Below are 19,668 nucleotides of genomic sequence, written 5' to 3' on the forward strand. Positions count from 1 at the left end.
AAGGGATTTCATCAGATTAAACCAATCTCCTGTGTGTGGAATCTAAAGACCTTTGTGATGTTAAATTGCGAAGCTTTTTATGTTCAGGGAAACGGGGTGGCCATGGCGGCACGTGCAGTTTCAATCCCTCGCCAAAAAGCAGTAATCTGCTGTCACTCAAAAACACAATGTCCAATCTCTCCCAAAGTTCGTAGGCGTGATGAGACTCAAGGTCGGAAATGTTTGTTATCCCATTTGTCAATAATGGTTAGAGCGCCACCTAGTGGGACGACTATAATAATGATTGAATGAGATGAATCGTTAGCTGGTGGTTCTAGGCATGAATTCCATCAATGTGACATCAGATCGGACATGCTGGTTGTAGGTGTTGGGCGTGGCCCGACGTGCTGGGGTGCGAGGGCCCTCATAACGCTGCTTGCAGCTTTAATGTTTACTTGTGTTATTGTTGTCTAATAGTTACATTTGTTTGATGATCTGAAATGTTTAAGTGTGACAAACATAAAGAAAAATAGGAAATCAACAAGGGGCCAAACACTTTTTCACACCACTGTGTGCTCCAGTTTGTGCGATGTATAATGTTAATATGTTTACATGGTTACATACAGTACATGGTTACTGACTTCGACTGGTTATATTCCAGTTTATTGTGACAAAGCCAACACACAGCCATGGTCTTTTCCTTTTTGTTTCATCAAAGTTCTGCTGAACTGTGCCAATGAGCATGGCTGTCTTCTGTTTGCTTTCCACCTCAGCACATTTACAGTTTCCATTCACAGAAAGAGTGATGGTGTCAGAGCAGGGCTGTTTTGGCTAGCAGGGAGGACAAGGCTTTGTCTGGAGCGTTTCTACATGGTTTGAGTGATTATACGAAAGATGGATTAGTTGCTACAAACTTACCTGTTCAACTCGTGTTGCCATTGGCTGCCACCAGGCCTGAAATGGTAATCTGACATGCCAGGTATTTGCCAGGTGGCATGAAGAGCATGTAGGGCAATGGGTCAATATAGTTTTTTTTCTTTCTCAATATAGTTACACAGGCTGCAGGCTAGGTTATAGTGGTCCTGCGCACCAACCCTACAACCACTGACAGCAGCCCATTTGTTCATTTTCATTACTGACACTGGATTACCCAAATCTCTTAACACAACCAGCCCCTCCCCTACCTCCTGTGTGTGCTCATGCATCTTTTGAGTTTATTGTTGAAAACGTGGTTGATACAGATAGACAAATAAAAGTGAAAAGACAGAGAAAGAGAAAGAGAAAAAGAAACTATACATAGATACAGCAAAATGCATGTGATTGGCACATGAGTCAGTACCAACACGACTAAAGGAATGAGGTGACCTTTCTGGTCCAGTGGTGTAAAAATAACAATCAATATTAAAAACATAGAGCAGTTTCCAGCTGGTTCACCAACTGGCCATTCTGGGCAGGATCCGCCCCACCAGCATACATGCCCCCACATGCTCGGCCTGCAGCCATCATCACAGTCCATGGAGCCGATCCCAAGCTCACCTGTCCCAGCCCCACATACTTGTCTTCCTGTGCAGTACCACAGTTCATTCTGTTATAGTTTTCTCTGCATTTATGCCACATTATAAATTATGAAAAAAGAAATAATGCACGATGCATTACTATTACTAGTTGTATTACAATACTTAGAGTTATTTCTTCTTGTTCAGTATACAAATTCCTTATTGGAAGACTTTTATTCTTATAAAGCTTTTATTTGGTATATCATTGGTTAGCTCTTTAAGACCACATGATGACAAAATGGCATTTAAAAAACTCTATTTAAAATCTGCAACACAAAGTGTGTAGAAATGGTGATTGTGAGGTTATAGGAGAAAGGACTCCTCTACAGTGACATCACTAAAGTTTTTATCAGTAAGAAGCTTTTGGTTCAAATCCTTTCAGTGGTAGTCCAGACACTGTGTGACGACAAACAGATCAACCCTCAGCTCTGACTTCACCACACAGGAGATGGAAAAAATGAGCATAATGAACAAGGAAGGGCTGATAGAAATGCGAAGACAACATGAGAGAGAGTTAATGAAAGACAAGAGGGAAGACATACAGATTGCACCAGAAATAACACAAACAGGAAGCTGGTGTCAACGGCAAAGGAAACCACATCTCTGCACTCGGTAACCACCTTCATCCCTGTCTCTCCCCATTTTCTTTGTCTTTCTGTCTTCTTTAAAATCAACAAAATGTTCAAAGAAAACAATCAGGTCAACTTGGTTGAATCATTTTACTTATGACAAAAAGTTGCACTTAGTATTACAAACAGTACTATATTACCATGTTACACTCCAATTGTTCTTCTTCTGAAAATCTTTTGATGAGGAGAATATTTACAACATGTTGAAGATTGTTCCTGCAGTTCTCAGGATCATCATTGGTTATTCATACACAAAGAGTTCAAGTTGTGAAACTTGTAAGCAAGCAAAGTAAAAAGTATTCAATAAGTGAAAAGTACTGTGAAGCCGCTGAGGCCACTAACTGCACTAACACTAAAGTTATACTCGAACAGACACAACATTTAATAGAATAAAGCACAGAAAGAAAAACATTTATCTGGAAGTTACCATTTAAAAAACTGGAGTGCTTGCTTAAAATAGCATTTTCTGTTTTCCATCCTTCTTGATGACTAACTTTCATATTAAACAATAAATAAAAAAACAAAAAACAACTTTAGACATTTCTAATTGCTTAGTGGATTCTTCTGAATCATTGAGTGACGTGAGCCTGACTAAGCCCAGGAGAAGACAGGTTGAATTTTATTTGTTGTTTATGAACACGTCAAAATGTGATGCAATTCAAAACTTTATTCAATTCAGTTATATTTAAACACAGAGGTTGTCTTAAGGTGCTTTACATTGTAAGGTAGAGACCCTTAATTAAAAATGTTTATGTGTTTGAGATATTAATAGATTAAGTGGATTAAACTGAACTAAAACTAAATGGACTGTGATGGAGATAAGGCTCTGCAAAACAGGACAAAGGATTCGGTTAAAGTTTGAGACGATGAGGGCGACAACTCACATGTCAGAGATGTAGAAATGATTTAAATGGTCCTGTCTCTGTCTTATATTTATTTATGGTTAAGTTACAGGCTTTGTACAACATGTATAAATGTGTAACGCCATCTGTTTCAGTGTCGAGAGTCATTTGGACACAGCTCACAGAAACATAGTTACATTCAGACACACAGAAACATGGGGAGCTTTGAACTAAGGTTATATATGACTATTTTGGAATAGATGTGATTTTATAGCTGTGTGATTGAGAAAAAACTCAACTACATTAATGTAAACTTGGAAATCTAGGTGTGTGTAGACGCACAGCCGTGTGGTACATCCTGTATGTTTTATTGATATAAACTTTACACGACTGGCACGTAAAGCTAAATTCCAGCAAAGCAAACTATAAACAGATGTCTGATTTGATGAAGCTCCTTTTAATGACTTCTTTGTTCTTTTCCAGGGTGGAATGATTGCACAGCATACTCTGACATGACTTTCAAAACAAGAACTGGGTGAATTGATTTGGATTTTATCTACTACAAAATTGTGTGCTGTACAGTCATTCATGAATATTGTGTGTGTGTGTGTGTGTGTGTGTGTGTGTGTGTGTGTGTGTGTGTGTGTGTGTGTGTGAGCGTGTGTGTGTGTGTGTGTGTGTGTGTGTGCTCTACAGTTTATGGGTTGGTGTTGTAGCTGCACTCTGTAAGGCAAGGATGAGACCCTGTGCAACGTTTTTGTTCTCTCACAGTGGATCTCTCACAGTGGTGAGGCCACAATGAAACTCACTTTTACATAACTTTGAACCTAAATTTGTGACTTCTTGATAGACTCACAAAATAGGTGAAATATAGCTACAAATGAAAACATACTACATTTCCAGCTCACATAAGACAATGATGACATTGATGTTGATTATGACGGAGGAAGATGATGGAGGAAGATGATGGAGTAAGATGCAAGTCAGAGGTTGTAGTCACTGTTCCTATTGGATGAAGGCTCTCTGCTGTCAGAGATTACCAAACGATCCAGAGCTGTCGGCACACAGGAGAGACGTCAGATTTAAAGCAACAAAATGAACCCTTGTGTACTCTTGTGAACTCGTGTGTGTGTGTATTTATGGCCTTGTGGTGACATCTCATTGACATAATGCTTTCCCTAGCTGCTAACCCTAACCATCAAAAATGAATGCCTAACCCTGACCCTTACCCTAAACCTAACCATAACCTGACTGTAATCCTGACACTAAAACCACATTTTGACTCTCAAAAAGGCCTTCAAACTCGTGGGGACCTGGATTATGGTCCCCACAAAGATGTTAATACCCATCTACACACACACACACACACACACGCACACGCACACACACATGTTATTGTTCAGTGCTCCCCTTTTACAGACTGGACCAATAACTGATTTGGACAGTCCTAAAGTTTCCTCTACCTGGGATATTTTTCTTCTGTTTAGCCTAATTATGACCTCTTTTATGACCTTATCAGTGACTTGTCCTATTACTTTTGCACTTGTAAAAATATGTACATGTATGTAACAATGAAATTCTAAAATTTGAAATGCATTTTTGTCAGATATTGTAAAGAATTAAAGGAGGAAATAATCATATATATTTTTTGACTTTGTGTGTGTTACCAGGGTAGGAGTGTCTCTTATCTCCATCATTATTTTTAACTGCAGTTTTCCCTCGATGATAAGACACTGAAAGAGACATAGAGATGGGATATCCATTACTTTTTTATGTCTACATGTTTTTCCTTTATTTTTCTGATCATCAACAAAGCACACAAGCCACCCATGTACATTTATGAGTGCAGTCCTATGAACAAGAAAATTACATAAACTTTATGAGTCAATAGCTTGTGGAACCACCTTTAGCAGCAATAACCTTAAGTAATCATATTGTGTATGACTGTCTCTTGCAGATCCTTATTCTGCCTCCATATTCTTTACAAAGTTGCTTTAGTACACTGAAGGCCTTCAGTGTATTTGCATAAATAAATCATATGGTAAATGGCCTGTATAAATAAATACAGGCCATTTACCATAAATGTTTCTCTAAGGTCCTGTCACAGAATTTAAAATTCAATTCAATTCAACTTTATTTATATAGTGCCAAATGACAACAACAGTCACCTCAAGGCGCTTTATATTGTACAGTAGATACAGAGAAAAACCCAACAATCATATGACCCCCTGTGAGCAAGCACTTTGGCGACGGTGGGAAGGAAAAACTCCCTTTTAACAGGAAGAAACCTCCGGCAGAACCAGGCTCAGGGAGGGGCGGGGCCATCTGCTGCGACCGGTTGGGGTGAGAGAAGGAAGAGAGACAGAGATTAATAACAGATATGATTCGATGCAGAGAGGTCTATTAACACATAGTGAATGAAAAGGGTGGCTGGAAAGGAAAAACTCAATGCATCATGGGAATCCCCAGCAGCCTACGTCTATTGCAGCATAACTAAGGGAGGATTCAGGGTCACCTGGTCCAGCCCTAACTATATGCTTTAGCAAAAAGGAAAGTTTGAAGCCTAATCTTGAAAGTTGAGATAGTGTCTGTCTCCTGAATCCAAACTGGAAGCTGGTTCCACAGAAGAGGGGCCTGAAAACTGAAGGCTCTGCCTCCCAGTCTACTTTTAAATGCCGCCCCCTCGGCCTGTGTTTCGAGGTTTCTGGTAGAGTGACTCAGGGGTGTTGATTCATTTAAACCAACACAATCATCCTGCTGCAACCAGGTTTCTGTAAAGCAGAGTAAATCGATTTGTTGATCAATTATTAAGTCAGGTACTAACAGAGACTTGGAAGAGAGAGACCTCTTCAAATGCTTTGAAGTCTGGACTTTGTGCCATTGCAACACCTTGATTCTTTTCATAGTAGACCTTTCAGATTTTCTGTTTTCCTCATATTTGACCCAATTTGAGTCACGCTTTACCTGTCATTCGATGGCCTCACATTTGACTCTAGAGTATTATGCTATACAGAGGAGGTTGTGGCGTGGTGATGTGATCGTTTCCATTGTTCTCTCATAGCAAGAAGGCCCTAAGTTATAATTTACTGGCTGAATGGTTGTCTGTCTCTATATATTACAATCAGTCTTATACAGAGTGTTCCCAACCTCTTGCCCTGTGACCAGTGATGGGAATAACGGCGTTACTTTTTTCAGTAACGAGTAACCTAACTAATTACTATTCCTATCGTTACAACGCCGTTACCGATACTAACAAGAAAATGCGGAGTGGTCGTGTTACTGTTTTCCAACAAACAGACGGTTGAAGCTGTGTTTAGCTTACAGCATCTTATATCAGCTGCATGGAAGTAGCCATAAGTAATCTGGGCGCTACAGCGGCTGATCGCGCTCCCGCGGACGGCAATCACTTTCTGCCTGACGATCACTTTTTGGCACAACACCTGGAGCTAAGGGGGCAAAACAATCGCATGAGTGCTGCTGTTTGACTGAGGAAGAATAAAGTAGTCGTGGTAAGCCAATCACATGGCCACTTCAAGATGACAAAGCAACAAGGTGATATATACCAGTTTTTAAATTGTGTTGATAGGCCACGTAAAACCAGAGTCATGATAAACAAGATATACGCTATTTTTCATGAATAGTTTCGTCACATTTAACGTCTAAGCACAGCGCTAGCAAGCACTCTCTGCTTATGACCAAAAAAAACAAAATAAAAAAACCCACCCCTTTCGTGTTGGTGGAAAAATGCACAATGTCGACCAATCAAAAAATGATAGGGCAACCTGACCTTTGGTTGTTTAGGAAGAGGGGAAAGTTTTGGTGATGGTGAGAGAGAGAGAGAGAGAGAGAGAGAGAGAGAGAGAGAGAGAGAGAGCAGAAAAAGAGAGAGAGAGAGTGAGTTTTGAGATGTGAGAGATTTGTGACGTTTAGCGTGTTTGCAGTGTGTAGTTAATGTGTTGTCTTGTGTAGTTAGTGTGTAGTGTTGTGGATAGTTTTGTGTTGTGTGTCAGAACAATGAGGTGACTGCTGTCTCCGGGTAGAAAACAGGAGCAGTGATACACCTGCTGCTGTCAGACCTGCAGGTATCAGGCTGTGATGTTCTCCTTTATAGTGGACACAAAATATTTTTTTGGAGTGGCACAAATAATTTGTGGCATCTTATTGAAGAACAGCTGATTGTTCTGTAAATAGTTTGAAATGGTTATTTTAAAAAAGGGTAAAATGTAAATGGCTGCAAATAACTTTGTTTGCGATTTTAAAATTGACAATTTATATTCGCATTTAAAGTTATGAAATATGATTTGTGGTTGTTACAGTAAAAAACCTTTTCTACTTGGAATTTATGTTTTTTGTCTGATTTTAGATCAATTCTGTTAATACAGTATGTCAACATGAAAACATAACTGTAAATTCAGACATGTGAGGTTGTGCTGAAAAGGATGATACCAAACAAGGCAAAGTAAATCGTTTTTAAAGGTGAAATGGCCAATTATACCCTGGACCCCAGAGGGTTAATTTTTTTTTTTTTAAGTAACGCAATAGTTACTTTTTAAGTAATTAATTACTTTTAGAATATTGTAATACTAACTCAGTTACTCTTTTGAAGAAGTAACTATAATTAATTACTTTTTCGACGTAACTTGCCCAACACTGCCTGTGACCAATGGAATAAGCCTCTGATTTGGATGGATGGATAGATATGGCTTAGATAGTTCATGGTCCACTCGAGGACTGCAAGATGTCTGGGTTTGCTCAAAGAAATGTCAAAACACCCAGGAGCAACATCTCAGATTAATCTACAGGCTTGTGAAGGCTGATAATAGTACAATATGAAAAAGACTCAACAAGTATAGGTTCTTTGGAAGGATTTCCAGGTAAAACCTCTTTTCCTTTAAAAAAAAAAGAATATGGGAGCACAACTTAAAGTTGCATTTGAACAAAACACAAGACTTCTGGAACAGTATTTGGATCAATGAGACCAAAAATGAAATCCTGGCCACAATGCACAATTCCATATTTGGGAAAAACCAAACACAGCAAAAGTCTGGAAACAATCTAAAGCAACATTGTTACAAACAGGAGTTCCACAAGCCATTGAGTCCTGTGAAACACTTTTTACATGACCATATATCAAACAGGGCACTATTTTGAAATACAGTATGTGATCAATGATATTAGAGCTGAGACTTAGAGTTCATGACTCACCGCTGTGACTCTGTGTAGGTCCTATCCAACGATTCTGCCTCCTGTCTGACACTGGAAATCAACAGTGAACATGTGTGTCAGCACTTTAGCTATGCCATATTCTGGTTTCTCTGTTGTGTACCAATTAAAAACACTGCCAGAAAGTTGATTCTATTCATCAGTACATTTACAAAGTGACCAAATCTAGCACCACTGGCTAACAATGGGCTTTGAGGTCAGTTTCATGATCATTAATATGCAAATTGTCAATATTCACAGAGAGTTGGGGAATGGCTGCAATCACAGCATTGTAAGATGGTGACAGATGTACCCTTAGGCCCCCTCTTTGATTCAGAGATGGTCTTTTCTGGAGATGGTCTCCTTGACTCCTTGATCCTCCTGGCACTTACCAGTGTACTCTATATTACTCTGTTTGTGCCAATGGAACTGATCCTTGGGGTGATTTTTTGCAAAATGATCCTATTGGTCATTGTGCAAATGTACTGTTTATAATGTTGGGGAAACCTGGAGTCAGCTGAGACTAAAGAAGTCACTTGAATTGACGAAATGGTCCCCTCATTGTGATGTGCTGAATGAACTTTCATTATCTGAATGACTGAGTATGCATCAATTTGAATCTGAAGTCTTCCAACAGCACGTCATCTATTCTATTTTATTCTGACAAAAACCTGTGGACTGTGTGTGTACTCACATCTCTTCTGCAGGGCTTTTACAGTAGGTCTGGTGAAGCGCATCAGGAAAAGGATGAGCAATATGCAGAAGAGCAACGCTGTCATCACTTTGTAGGTCTTCAGCTGTGTCGCGTCCTTCTCAGCTGGACACACACAAACATGCAAACACACACGTTATCTGAATAGTACATATACTGTATGTATAAAAGCTATACAAATAATAGTTTAGTACAAATAATAGTTTAACGCAATAATATACAGATAATTTATTTACTTGATAATAGTACAAAGGTGTGGCATCATCTTTTTGAAACATGTAACATTTTTGTGAAGAATCTGCATGGAAGCGTATGTTGCTCCTAAACCTGCCATGTAGCATTAATGTGGTTTTACACAGACTGCTCCAAGTTTTTATCAGAGTACAGCATGAAGCCAGTTATACTTTTGGGAAGCTGCTCTGATCAGTTAAGTAGTGGAGGGGGTCATTAATTAGTTTCAGCTGCTATTGTGTTCATGAAATTACCAACATGTTCACTAGAGGGACGACAATGAGACAACCTCCAAAACATGAATGGTTTTACAGGTGGAAGCCAATATTTTTCCTTCCTCATCTTTTCTGACTGTTTTTTCACTAGTTTTGCATTTGGCTAAGGTTTGTGCCACTACTGGTAGCATGAGGTGATACTTGGACCCCACAGAGGTTGTGCAGGTAGTCCAACTCCTCCAGAATGGAACATCAATAAGTGCTACTGCCAAAAGGTTTGCTGTGTCTCCCAGCACAGTCCAAGAGAAAGGCAGATAGGGCTGTAGAAGGGCCTTAATCCAGCAGGAGGACTGGTATCTGCTCCTTTGTGCAAGGAGGAGCAAGATGAGCATTTTACAGAGCTGCAAATGATCCTTCGGCAGGTCACAGATTCTGATTGTTCTGATCAAACAATCAGAAACAGACTTCATGAGGGTGCCCTGAGCAGGCGACATCCTCTAGTTCGCTCTGTGCTCACTGCCTGGCACCATGGAGTTGGACTGGTATTTGCCATAGAACACCAGAATTGGCAGGTCCACCACTGGCACCCTGTGCTTTTCACAGATGAGAGCATGTTCACTGAGCACTTATGACCAATGTGAGAGGGTCTAGAGAAGCACGATGCCTGTAACATTCTTCTGGATGACCGATTTGGTGCTGCATCAGTGATCCAATCCAATCCAATCCAACTTTATTTATATAGCACTTTTAAAAACAACAAAGTTGACCAAAGTGCTTTCCAAAACATGAGTAAAATAAACAATAAGATATACAATAAATAAGATTAAGAAAGTAAAAAGATTAAGAATGACCAACAGCTGACTAAAAACTGACTACAAACTGACTCTGATAATACTCCTAAAAAGCCTTTGAAAAAAAATGTGTTTTTAAAAATGATTGGTCTAGGGACAGATCTATGTGATATCACAGGCCTCTACAGGCTTGGCAACAGCACCCTGACTCCCATTAGCTATCAGGATGAAATGCTTGGACCCTTGGATCCTACGCTGGTACACATTCCTCCTCATAAGGAGAATGTCGCAATGTTGTCAGGCATGCATACAAACACATGGGGGCTTGTGTGCATGCTTTATTGCTGCAAAGAAATCTAGGTAAAATGGACTAGCCCGCAGCACCCGTCTTTGAATTCAGCCCTCTGTAGGCTGATAATTTACATTTCCATCAAACAGTGTGGGATCCTCTCACTCCCTGGTCCGTATCAGTTTAGATATCCAGCATGGTTTGTTTCCCCACCATCACAGAGAAGGTGCCTCCTCTCCTCAGGTCAGAGGACATGGCATTCATGGTTTTCATTCAGTGAAACCACAGCATCATTTCCACCCTAAATGTGTTTGTGAGTGCAGTGACGACCCATGTTTACAGGTAATGTTTGTTAGTGTTTCTGAGGCCTGGCAATAATTACCAATACAGAATCAATATAGAATCCTGTATTTATTTTCCCTCAGTGCTGCCTAGACTCCAAGATCACAACTGGTTTCAATTGTTGATCATAAATTTAAGAGTATCACATGTGTTGCAGTTCTTAAATGCACCACTTGAAGTCTGCAGCGATAGACAGCGGACCAGCCTTTGACCCACAGCACAGGCTGGCATGTTGTTTGCTACTCTCTCAGTAACGCTGTCACCTTGATGATCTCTCCCTTCAGTCCGATCAAGCTGTGTCTCTCTGATCTGGCACACATCTTTCAAATGATGCCTGAATTGCGTTTGTTGTTTTTTTTTGACCAAACAGGAAGCAGTGGATAGAAAATGCAGGATTCCCACAACATTACCTTTACATTTGGTTGAAGAAGTGAAGTTATCCACGAAGTTTGTACTTTTAGAGGTGGTGGCAGTTGTCGCAGGACTGCTAGTCAGGGAAATGGAGCTGACAGTGTAGTTTTCAGTTTGGTTATAATCTGGAGTTTGGGTATTTCCTGGAGGACACATATCAGTTAGTATATATAACAAAAGTACAACAATAATGAATGTATCCCTCTGTTGTGGACTTCAGTATGTGGACTAGAGATGCTGTGAATCAAACCTTATACAGACGACCTGCAGGGAAGAATAAAGTTACAAGAAACATGGAACAGAATCACACATTTACAAGAGAAACAAAGATATTCTTTAAGATTAAGTTTGTGTGAAAATAAAAAACAACAAACAAAAAGATTTTTCAAGGAACGACATTCTTAAAGTTTATGTTCCATTGGAAGGTCATTGCTGCGAAGTTGACTATGACCCAGCTAAGCTGCTGCAGATTACAGCACTATTATGTTTTATAAACCTTGGATCAATAACTGCAGACGCACATTCAGGACCTGCTCTACTCAAAGCACTTTGGAAATTGGTGAAACCAGAAGAAAAGACTTGATGTTACAAATTTTGTAAAGTTTTGTGAATTTTGTCCTGCATGTTGGAAATTTGTGCGAGATGGTTGGTTAGAGATGATTAGAGCCGTAACAAACTGTAAAAAATGACATCAAAGTTCATTGATTGGATATTTAGTTTTTAATCAGTGATGACTTTCTTAGTAAACTAGTAGCAGGGGTACGTGAGCTCTGATGTGTTTTTAGATATCACCTTCTTATTCTCGAAACACCAGAAACTATCTTCTATTTGGTGCCGCTGAGCTGTAGTGGTGACACAAGTTTCAGCGGCATGGATTTCAAAGCCTCTGCAAACAGAAGTGAAACTATGTGCACGACTAAACCGCTGTAGGGAAACATGTACAGATAAGACCTTTTTATATAAAGATGAACAGTACAGACTGACCCACATTTCAAACTTATCTTACTAATAAAATATAATAATTTTATCTGGAATACATACAAAACATTTCATATGTATGTAGGTTATTTTTAATTTATTTTTACTGGTGTTTTTTTCTTATTTATTTTATAATCTGGCTTGTGTCACGGTCGAGGTCTGTGTGGATCAGAATGAACAGGAAAGCTAAAAAGCAATCATTTTTAGGGACAACTGGTGGAAGAAATTCTGAGATCCTTTCGGCAGCATCAGAGCAGAAAGAGTAAAGTGTAAATTTACAGTAGTACTACCATTAAAATGTACCCGACGTATCAAACCAGTAAAATTACCCTTTGAGTATATCATACACAGTATCAGTTCATTGGGTGCTACTCCTAAAGCATAATTCAGTGCCCATTTGAATGTTAACTCTACTGTATTTTTGCTAACGATAACAACGACTGTTCGCGCTACGACAAGCAGATAAAAAATGGCCGAAGAGGCTGACGGCCACTCTGAAGCATTTTCTCTTTATTTTCTGCAACAGTGTCGGGCAGTGATCATCCGAGGCCGCCTGTGAGGACCCTGAAAGCACCACAGGTGACCTTTGTAGACGGTCTAAACTAATATTACATCTTGAATTCACCTTGAATTTATTCCCTCTTCCTGTTAAAAACGAGTCTTTGTTAGTATCTCCAACACATTGTCTCATGTTATCGATCCATTGCTCAGGATTATTGTGCTGCTGAAGTATCTGTGGAGGGTATTTAAGTACGTTCTACTTTTCCAGCACTAGCTTTTACACTACAAGCCCCAAAATGTACATTCATAGAGTGTTTTCTTCTTCTGTTACCTTTACTACACACACTCGCACCAACAGATAATCAGCAGACTGGGGTTCAGTAACTTGCTCAAGAACATGAAGGAACTCTGCAGAAACCGGGGAGCGATACTCAGATTAGTGGACGAACGCTGTGCTAAAACGTATCTATCAGTAAAACTAGTGTTAAATAAGAGTGTGCTTCTCTCTGTCAGTTAAAGCAGGTTTCAGACTCACTGATGTCATTTCTAGTTTTTGTGTATGAAGAATTCGTTCCAGGTAAATCATTACCTGTAAAAATGGCTCACAGCACATCGCTATCTCTATATATTTACTTTAGTAACTAAACTCATAAAGATTTGTAGACTAAATAAGATCAAAACTTCAGCTGATGGTTGTTTCTGGAGCGTATCATTGATGGCCTGAAATAGGGCAGCTACACCACATCGCACAGGCTGTTAGATGGCTGTAACTGCGCTGTGGTGTCAATGTTGGTGATTACTCAGTTGGTTGTAATAAAAATGAGTTTATGACCTTTTTACAGTTCACAGCAGTTTACCATTAATTTCTTGCATTGGTGTTATGACAGCATTTTTTATTTTGGTTAGAAAAATAGCATTTTCTCATTACTATCCATTCCAAACTAGCGATCGTCACAATAGTGAGCATCACCCTGAATACGCAGTCAACGGTGGACAAACGCTATCGACCCAGCTGCTGGAATATCACAATATCAGCATGTTGGTGAAGACAAAAGAGTCATGCGAACAGCACGCATTAATGACGAGTCGGCCTCAGAAATACTTTTCCTGTGCTCTGATTAAAATCAGTCCCAAATAAAAGAAAGATGAACTTCTGAAGACAAAGTATGATTTGGGTGATACTTCACTAAAAGCTTCCTAGTTCACTGAGATAACGATGAAGGTTTTGACGCTGAGTAAAACCGGCAGGATTATAACTGCAGGGAGGATTTGTGCTTGTGTCAGTGGCCTTTTTATTTAGCTGTGCTCTGTATTGTTTCCTGCTGAGCTTTGCATCATCACGTACTGCATGAAATAATGTGCTGCACACGACTTGGAATCATCAACATTTAAACTTTGAAATCTCTTATTTTAATGGATGTGAATAACCTGCATCTGGTCTCTTTATTATCATGTTATTTGTAACTATCTTCTGTCTGTTTTTAAAGTGTTATTTTATTTTATTTGTTTTTTACTTCTTTCCCCGTTTAAAAGAAGTTTAAAACCATGTTGCAGTCACGCTTGCTTGGTGCAAACACACAAAATAAAACATTAAAAGTGTAAAATCTATGCTTGAAACTTCCTGCATGCAGTGTGGGTGTCTCCTGTAATTTATATTCAGCATTGTTGTTGCATAATGTTCACAGAACCTAAACGACCATAAAGCAGGTCAAATCTCATTTAAACATCCCACATTGATAGTTTTCATTATTTTTCCAATCGTGTGAGCAATGATGGTTCTAAAACAGACATGAATTAAATGTTTAATAAGAGGCTAAAATATATATTTTAATTTTATTTTAATGTTCAAGTGTTCAACAGTAATTTTCTTATTGTCTTGGTGTTATCGATCTCACGGCTTTATAAGAAAAATAATGCATTTCTCAAGTTTATGACAAACTTTGCGGTGCTTGAATTCAAATACACGCTTCTGGCAGCAGTTTCAGGTCAGGTAACAGCTCTTCATTAAAAAGAAGATTTTAGGTGATGGAAAGATGATGAAGGCCGATCAGACCTGTTAGGCTGTGGCGACAGTCGGCACAAAATCACCTGGATAAAAAGGTGAACTGGAAGAAATGAGTTATGGTCTCAGAGAGCGGGTCAGACGCCACCCTAACCCTAACGTCTTCGTTGGAACAGCGCTCTGCACTCCCATCAGCAGCAGCAAACGGACTGACGCTGGAAGGACAGAGCCACTGACACCGTGCTGTTGTGTCTCTTGTCTGCGTTTTATTTCCCAGAAGCAGTTTTTGTTGCAGTGCATCGTGAGGCTGACTGGGCCACACCGATCGTTGATGCTCCTGCATGTTTTCACTGACTGATGGCAAATGACGTGACGCACAGTGTGAGCGTTCCTCTCCAACGCCTGACGTGTGATATGTTAAAATTACTTTGTTGTTGAAAAAAGACTAAACATGCACAGTACTAGCTTCCTGCTGTTCCTTTTGTTTCCATGTCTACAGTATTTGTGAGTGTTTAGGGTCCCTGGACCACAGCTTTGTGCTGCTGGGAGACACTGAAGCCCACGGCGTCAGTGCACATGTTAAACTCGGTGAACAAATAGGAGTGGGTGGCCAGTATTCACATTATCTTTACTATAATTTTAAGTTTGTGGGGTGAAAATAAGTGTTTGCTGCTGCGGGGGTCTACTTCACATTTTGAGGAAGCACCTGCTAGTTAAGTTCAGCTCCACAAAGAGGCCTTCAGCAGAGGAGCAGGACGCTGCTGCTCAAAGCTTTGAGTTCTTAGTGACGGTGACAGTATTTAGCTCATTGTTGGTTGTGTGGTATAGGAGATGCTGCCAGTTAGGTGAAACCAATACGATGAGATACAGCAGACTGTCCGGACTGTAAAATATCCAAGTTAATTTTTGGTGACACGGACGTGTTCCCGTGAGTTAGTGCTGGAGCCATGCTTTAGTAACACAGTGACCGCTACCTTTATTCTCATTTAAGCTAAGAAGTTGATCTAAAGGTTACAGTGCAGGTCATCAGCTCAGCTTCAGCTGAAGACTTGAATGTTTTCAGCACAAAGGCAGTGACAGCACACACAACAACAGGGCTGATACTGTAAGCTGGTCGTGTTGTGATAAGGGTTCAGTGCTGTAGTGTGATGCAGTGATCACAGAGTCATCCACGCGCTTACTGCAGCTTCACTCTTTACCTGATGTTTGTTAGCATAAAATCAGCTCCGAGTGTTCATTCATCCTCATGGTGAATATATGAAAACATGTCGTTCAGCTGTGACAAACCACGAGCTCCACATTACAGCTCTAAGCTCTCGATTATTGCTCGATCATCAGGGTTTGTCTGATGAAAGCAAAGTTTAATGAAAGGACGGACTTTACTGACCACTCGCACCAAAGTGAGGAGTTTATCTTGTGCCCCTAAGCACTGTGTCTACAATGCATCCACAGTTACAGCAAAATGAGATGAACCGGTCTGACTGAGCTGGGCCTTCTTTGCTTTTAGTATTCAGTTTGCCCCAAAATAAAGCAGACTTACCATTAGTCACAAGAGCGAGCGCCGAGATGATCACAAGAGCCCTCAGATCCATCACAGTATCAACGTGCCACCAGAAGGTAAGTGAGAAGGCAGACAGACGACACAAATCAGATCAAGGCACCAACAACAGCAAACCTCATGTGAAAGGAAATGATGCAGAAGTGTCAAACTCCTCTGCCCTACCCTCCCTCCCCCTTCTCCATGCTGTGAATCACTTCATCCCCAGCCTGCTGCTGCTGCTCGTGCTTGTGCAAAAGTGCAAATTTCCTCCCTTCAAAGCGAGCAGAGTGAAGAAAGGCAGAAAGGGGTGGGGAAAGTAGCACGATAAGAATGGAGGAAGAAGGAAGGGGTAGGAGGAAGAGGTGAAGGGAAGAGTTACATGCATGTGTGTATTCATTTTCACTTCAGCAGTTCTGACTCACAAGTCTCTGTCGCCCGCCAAGTCCGACTGCAGCAACATAAACCTGTTTTTGGGCGGCGGCGCTCTCTGTTGCTTCAAGCTTTAACAGAAGGTCTGAGGCTGAAATGGAAATCTTACACTAGTGTGTGTCACTCTGATTTTCATAAAGAGACCAACACACACACACACTGTGAAAGCTTCCTGCGACACCTGACTCAGGTGAATGCCTGACTTTAGGGGTAACAAGCCCACACGTGTTAACATCTATATGTAAACACACATAAAGTACATGTTTACAGTTATGGTCAGACGTTTACATGCACTCATCACATGCTCGAATGTCATGTTAATTTGGGGCTTTTCTTTTTCCAGGGTGGAACGATTGTTCAGCTTTACAAAGAAGAGTTTATTTTGGATTATCCAAAATACATGAACTGTTTCAAAAGTATATATACATACACCCCACTAACATTTGGTTAAGTGTCTCTTAGAAGGTTGTAACTTGACTGGACATTTTTGTAGTCATCAACAACCCGCCTGACATTCGAGCTCTTAAGCAGAGTTCTTTTAAAGTGGCTGGTTTCCCGGCACAGAGCCGGCTTTGGGAAGGCCATTCCAGAAAAACATGTGTGGTGAGCTTTGACTGTAATGAACCTGTATGTTGTTCCTGTGGCTGACTAACTGATTCAAATACAAACAACACAGTTTACAATGTCTACATTCAGTTCATTCTTTGGACCTTGTCTGCATCTTTTTTCTCCCCCTTGGAAAAATATCCATGCACACAGCACACTTGTAGAAGTAAAATTTATACAACACATTATTCCTGAATAAAGTAGGATTAGCGTGAGGACACGAATCACAGGTTTCCTTTCTGTGCGGGCAGGATGGCTGCGTTTCTGCACCTCCCACATTAAACAATGCTCAAAATAAAATCAATACAAAACACAGAACAGTAGCTGTGTGCTATTCTAAGCTAAACATAGAGGATGAGGTACAGGCATGTCTTTTCTTCACTATCTGTGTTTGACAGATAGTATCATACATGATACTGCACATTGTACATAATCTAATGTATAACAGGCTTACAGCAGTTTTAAGATAAATTTAAATTCTTAAAACACAGCATAAAGTCACATGATGTCTAAAATTCACACAGCATATTTATTCATTTTTATTTTTTCTTCTCTGCATCTTTGTTGTGCATTTATTTATTTTAGTGGTATTTCACATTGTAAAGTACTTTGTGCAGCCTGTTGGTAATGTAAACTTGACAATAATAAAAATATATATTAGAGTAAAATCAAGTGTTGACTTTTTTTAATTCTCTATTTTTAACATGTTTGATTTTATTTTCTGTTTATGTTATTTGTCTATGTTTAGCACAACGTTTGACTTTAAAGTGCTTTATAAATAGAGGTGCTGAGAGTCGTTCACCGTCACCCTCCAAAGGGACGCTGCAGCATGAAGAAGAATAAAAACAGTACAGCCATGTTATTAGCAAACTGTAAAGACAAAAAACCAAACTTACTACAAAGTTTTGACACAAAGTACAAAGTGCTCACAGTACGGCACACTCAGTATGTGTCAGGTGTCAGCACACCATGCTGTGTGCAGACACAGACTGGGGGTGAATACAGTTTGGCTGCTGGAGCAGAGCCGAGCATCGAGTTGGCTGTTTGTGGTCATGAATGTAAACGTTTTCACACATGACAAATTAAAATGTTTATACCAGGTTATAATAAATGTAATGTGTTTATTATAAATATCTATCTATACATATATATATTTACATTTTATTAACAGTGAGCTCTCAGAGTACATGCTGATATGAAGAACTGTAATTGGCTGCACTGGAGAAACACGAGAGCTGTGCTGCTTACAGCGAGCTACAGCTGCAGAACGTAAATATCAAGCACATTGTCAGAAATCTTTCAGTATAAGACATGAAGGCAGTTACAATGTTCCAACGTAAAAATTCATATAATATAAATAGTACAGGTAGGGATGGGGTGGCTGTAGCTCACCAGGTCGAGCTACTCATCTGCTAATGGGACGGCTGGTGGTTTGATCCCGGCTGCTGCCGTCTGCATGCTAAAATGATTTCATCAGAGTGTGAATGTCAGATTCACATAGAGGAAGGTGAGACATGGTGTATAACGTGCTATAATCACTGCGGCTTTTTAAACAATGATGTGTTGTGTACATGTGACAAAAACATCTACATTTCCTCACACAGCCTAAACGTGAGCAGTGACTATCACACAGCAGTATCTGGAGGCCCTTATTAGTGTGTGTGCCGTCATGTTAGCAGCAGATTAGCGTTTCCTTAGACTTCAACATGCGCAAAGATCCGAGCATAAATTATGACACAACAAGATAAGATGACAAGTTTCCACAAACACTGTGAGCGGAACCATGTTTGTGCAGGAACTGTGACTAAGTGAACTCAGACATCATCCTTTGGTTCTGTGACAAACAAAAATATCTTGTGTTGTTGATTCATTTCGGCGTGGACTTTGCACACTACTTTACTCCGTCATCTTCATCACTCTCGTTTTCTCTCATTCTCCGCCTCTGGTTTACGGCGCCGTAGATACGACAAAAACCCCACAACTTTCAACTCCTACTCCTCTCTGCACTGAATTTCCCAAATGTCTGAGCATTTTCCCCTCACAGGAGCTGGCGTCATGTGCTTCACAAACCATCAACCACAGCATATCCACGAGCTCGTATCAATCTCTTAGGCAAGAACGTGATGTTTGGGAACAGCGTTAGCAGCGTATACAACAAAACTCACTAACCCTTCCATCTCAAAAGAATTGTAAATGAAAAAGTCTTTGAAAAACCGTACTGAAGTGAAGGATGTAACATTTATTGACATATTAGTTCCTCAGACATGATCAGAAGAATGTTTTTTGCACATTGACACTGATCTATGAATCATTCAAGCATGAAAATTGCACCATGTATCATTTTTAAATGTATCTTTAGTAACTTTGTCAAAAAACACATCATGTGTTCCCATTTCTGTACTCAAGTCTATGA

General features: G+C 40.0%; 1 protein-coding gene across 1 annotated transcript; it reads right to left on the reverse strand.

Annotated features, from left to right (window-relative positions):
* Window positions 1-2,240: 2,240 nt before the first annotated feature.
* LOC116326959 (T-cell surface glycoprotein CD5) lies at window positions 2,241-16,430 on the reverse strand. Its single transcript, XM_031748409.2, has 6 exons — window positions 16,221-16,430; window positions 11,199-11,342; window positions 8,903-9,025; window positions 8,212-8,262; window positions 4,674-4,739; window positions 2,241-4,060 (listed from the first exon to the last, which is right to left on the reverse strand). The coding sequence occupies exons 1-6, from the start codon at window positions 16,270-16,272 to the stop codon at window positions 3,990-3,992; spliced, it is 507 nt and encodes a 168-aa protein (XP_031604269.1). The 5' UTR covers window positions 16,273-16,430; the 3' UTR covers window positions 2,241-3,989.
* Window positions 16,431-19,668: the final 3,238 nt, after the last annotated feature.

The sequence above is a fragment of the Oreochromis aureus genome, linkage group 6 (genome assembly GCF_013358895.1).
Source record: "Oreochromis aureus strain Israel breed Guangdong linkage group 6, ZZ_aureus, whole genome shotgun sequence".
Lineage (NCBI taxonomy): Eukaryota > Metazoa > Chordata > Actinopteri > Cichliformes > Cichlidae > Oreochromis > Oreochromis aureus.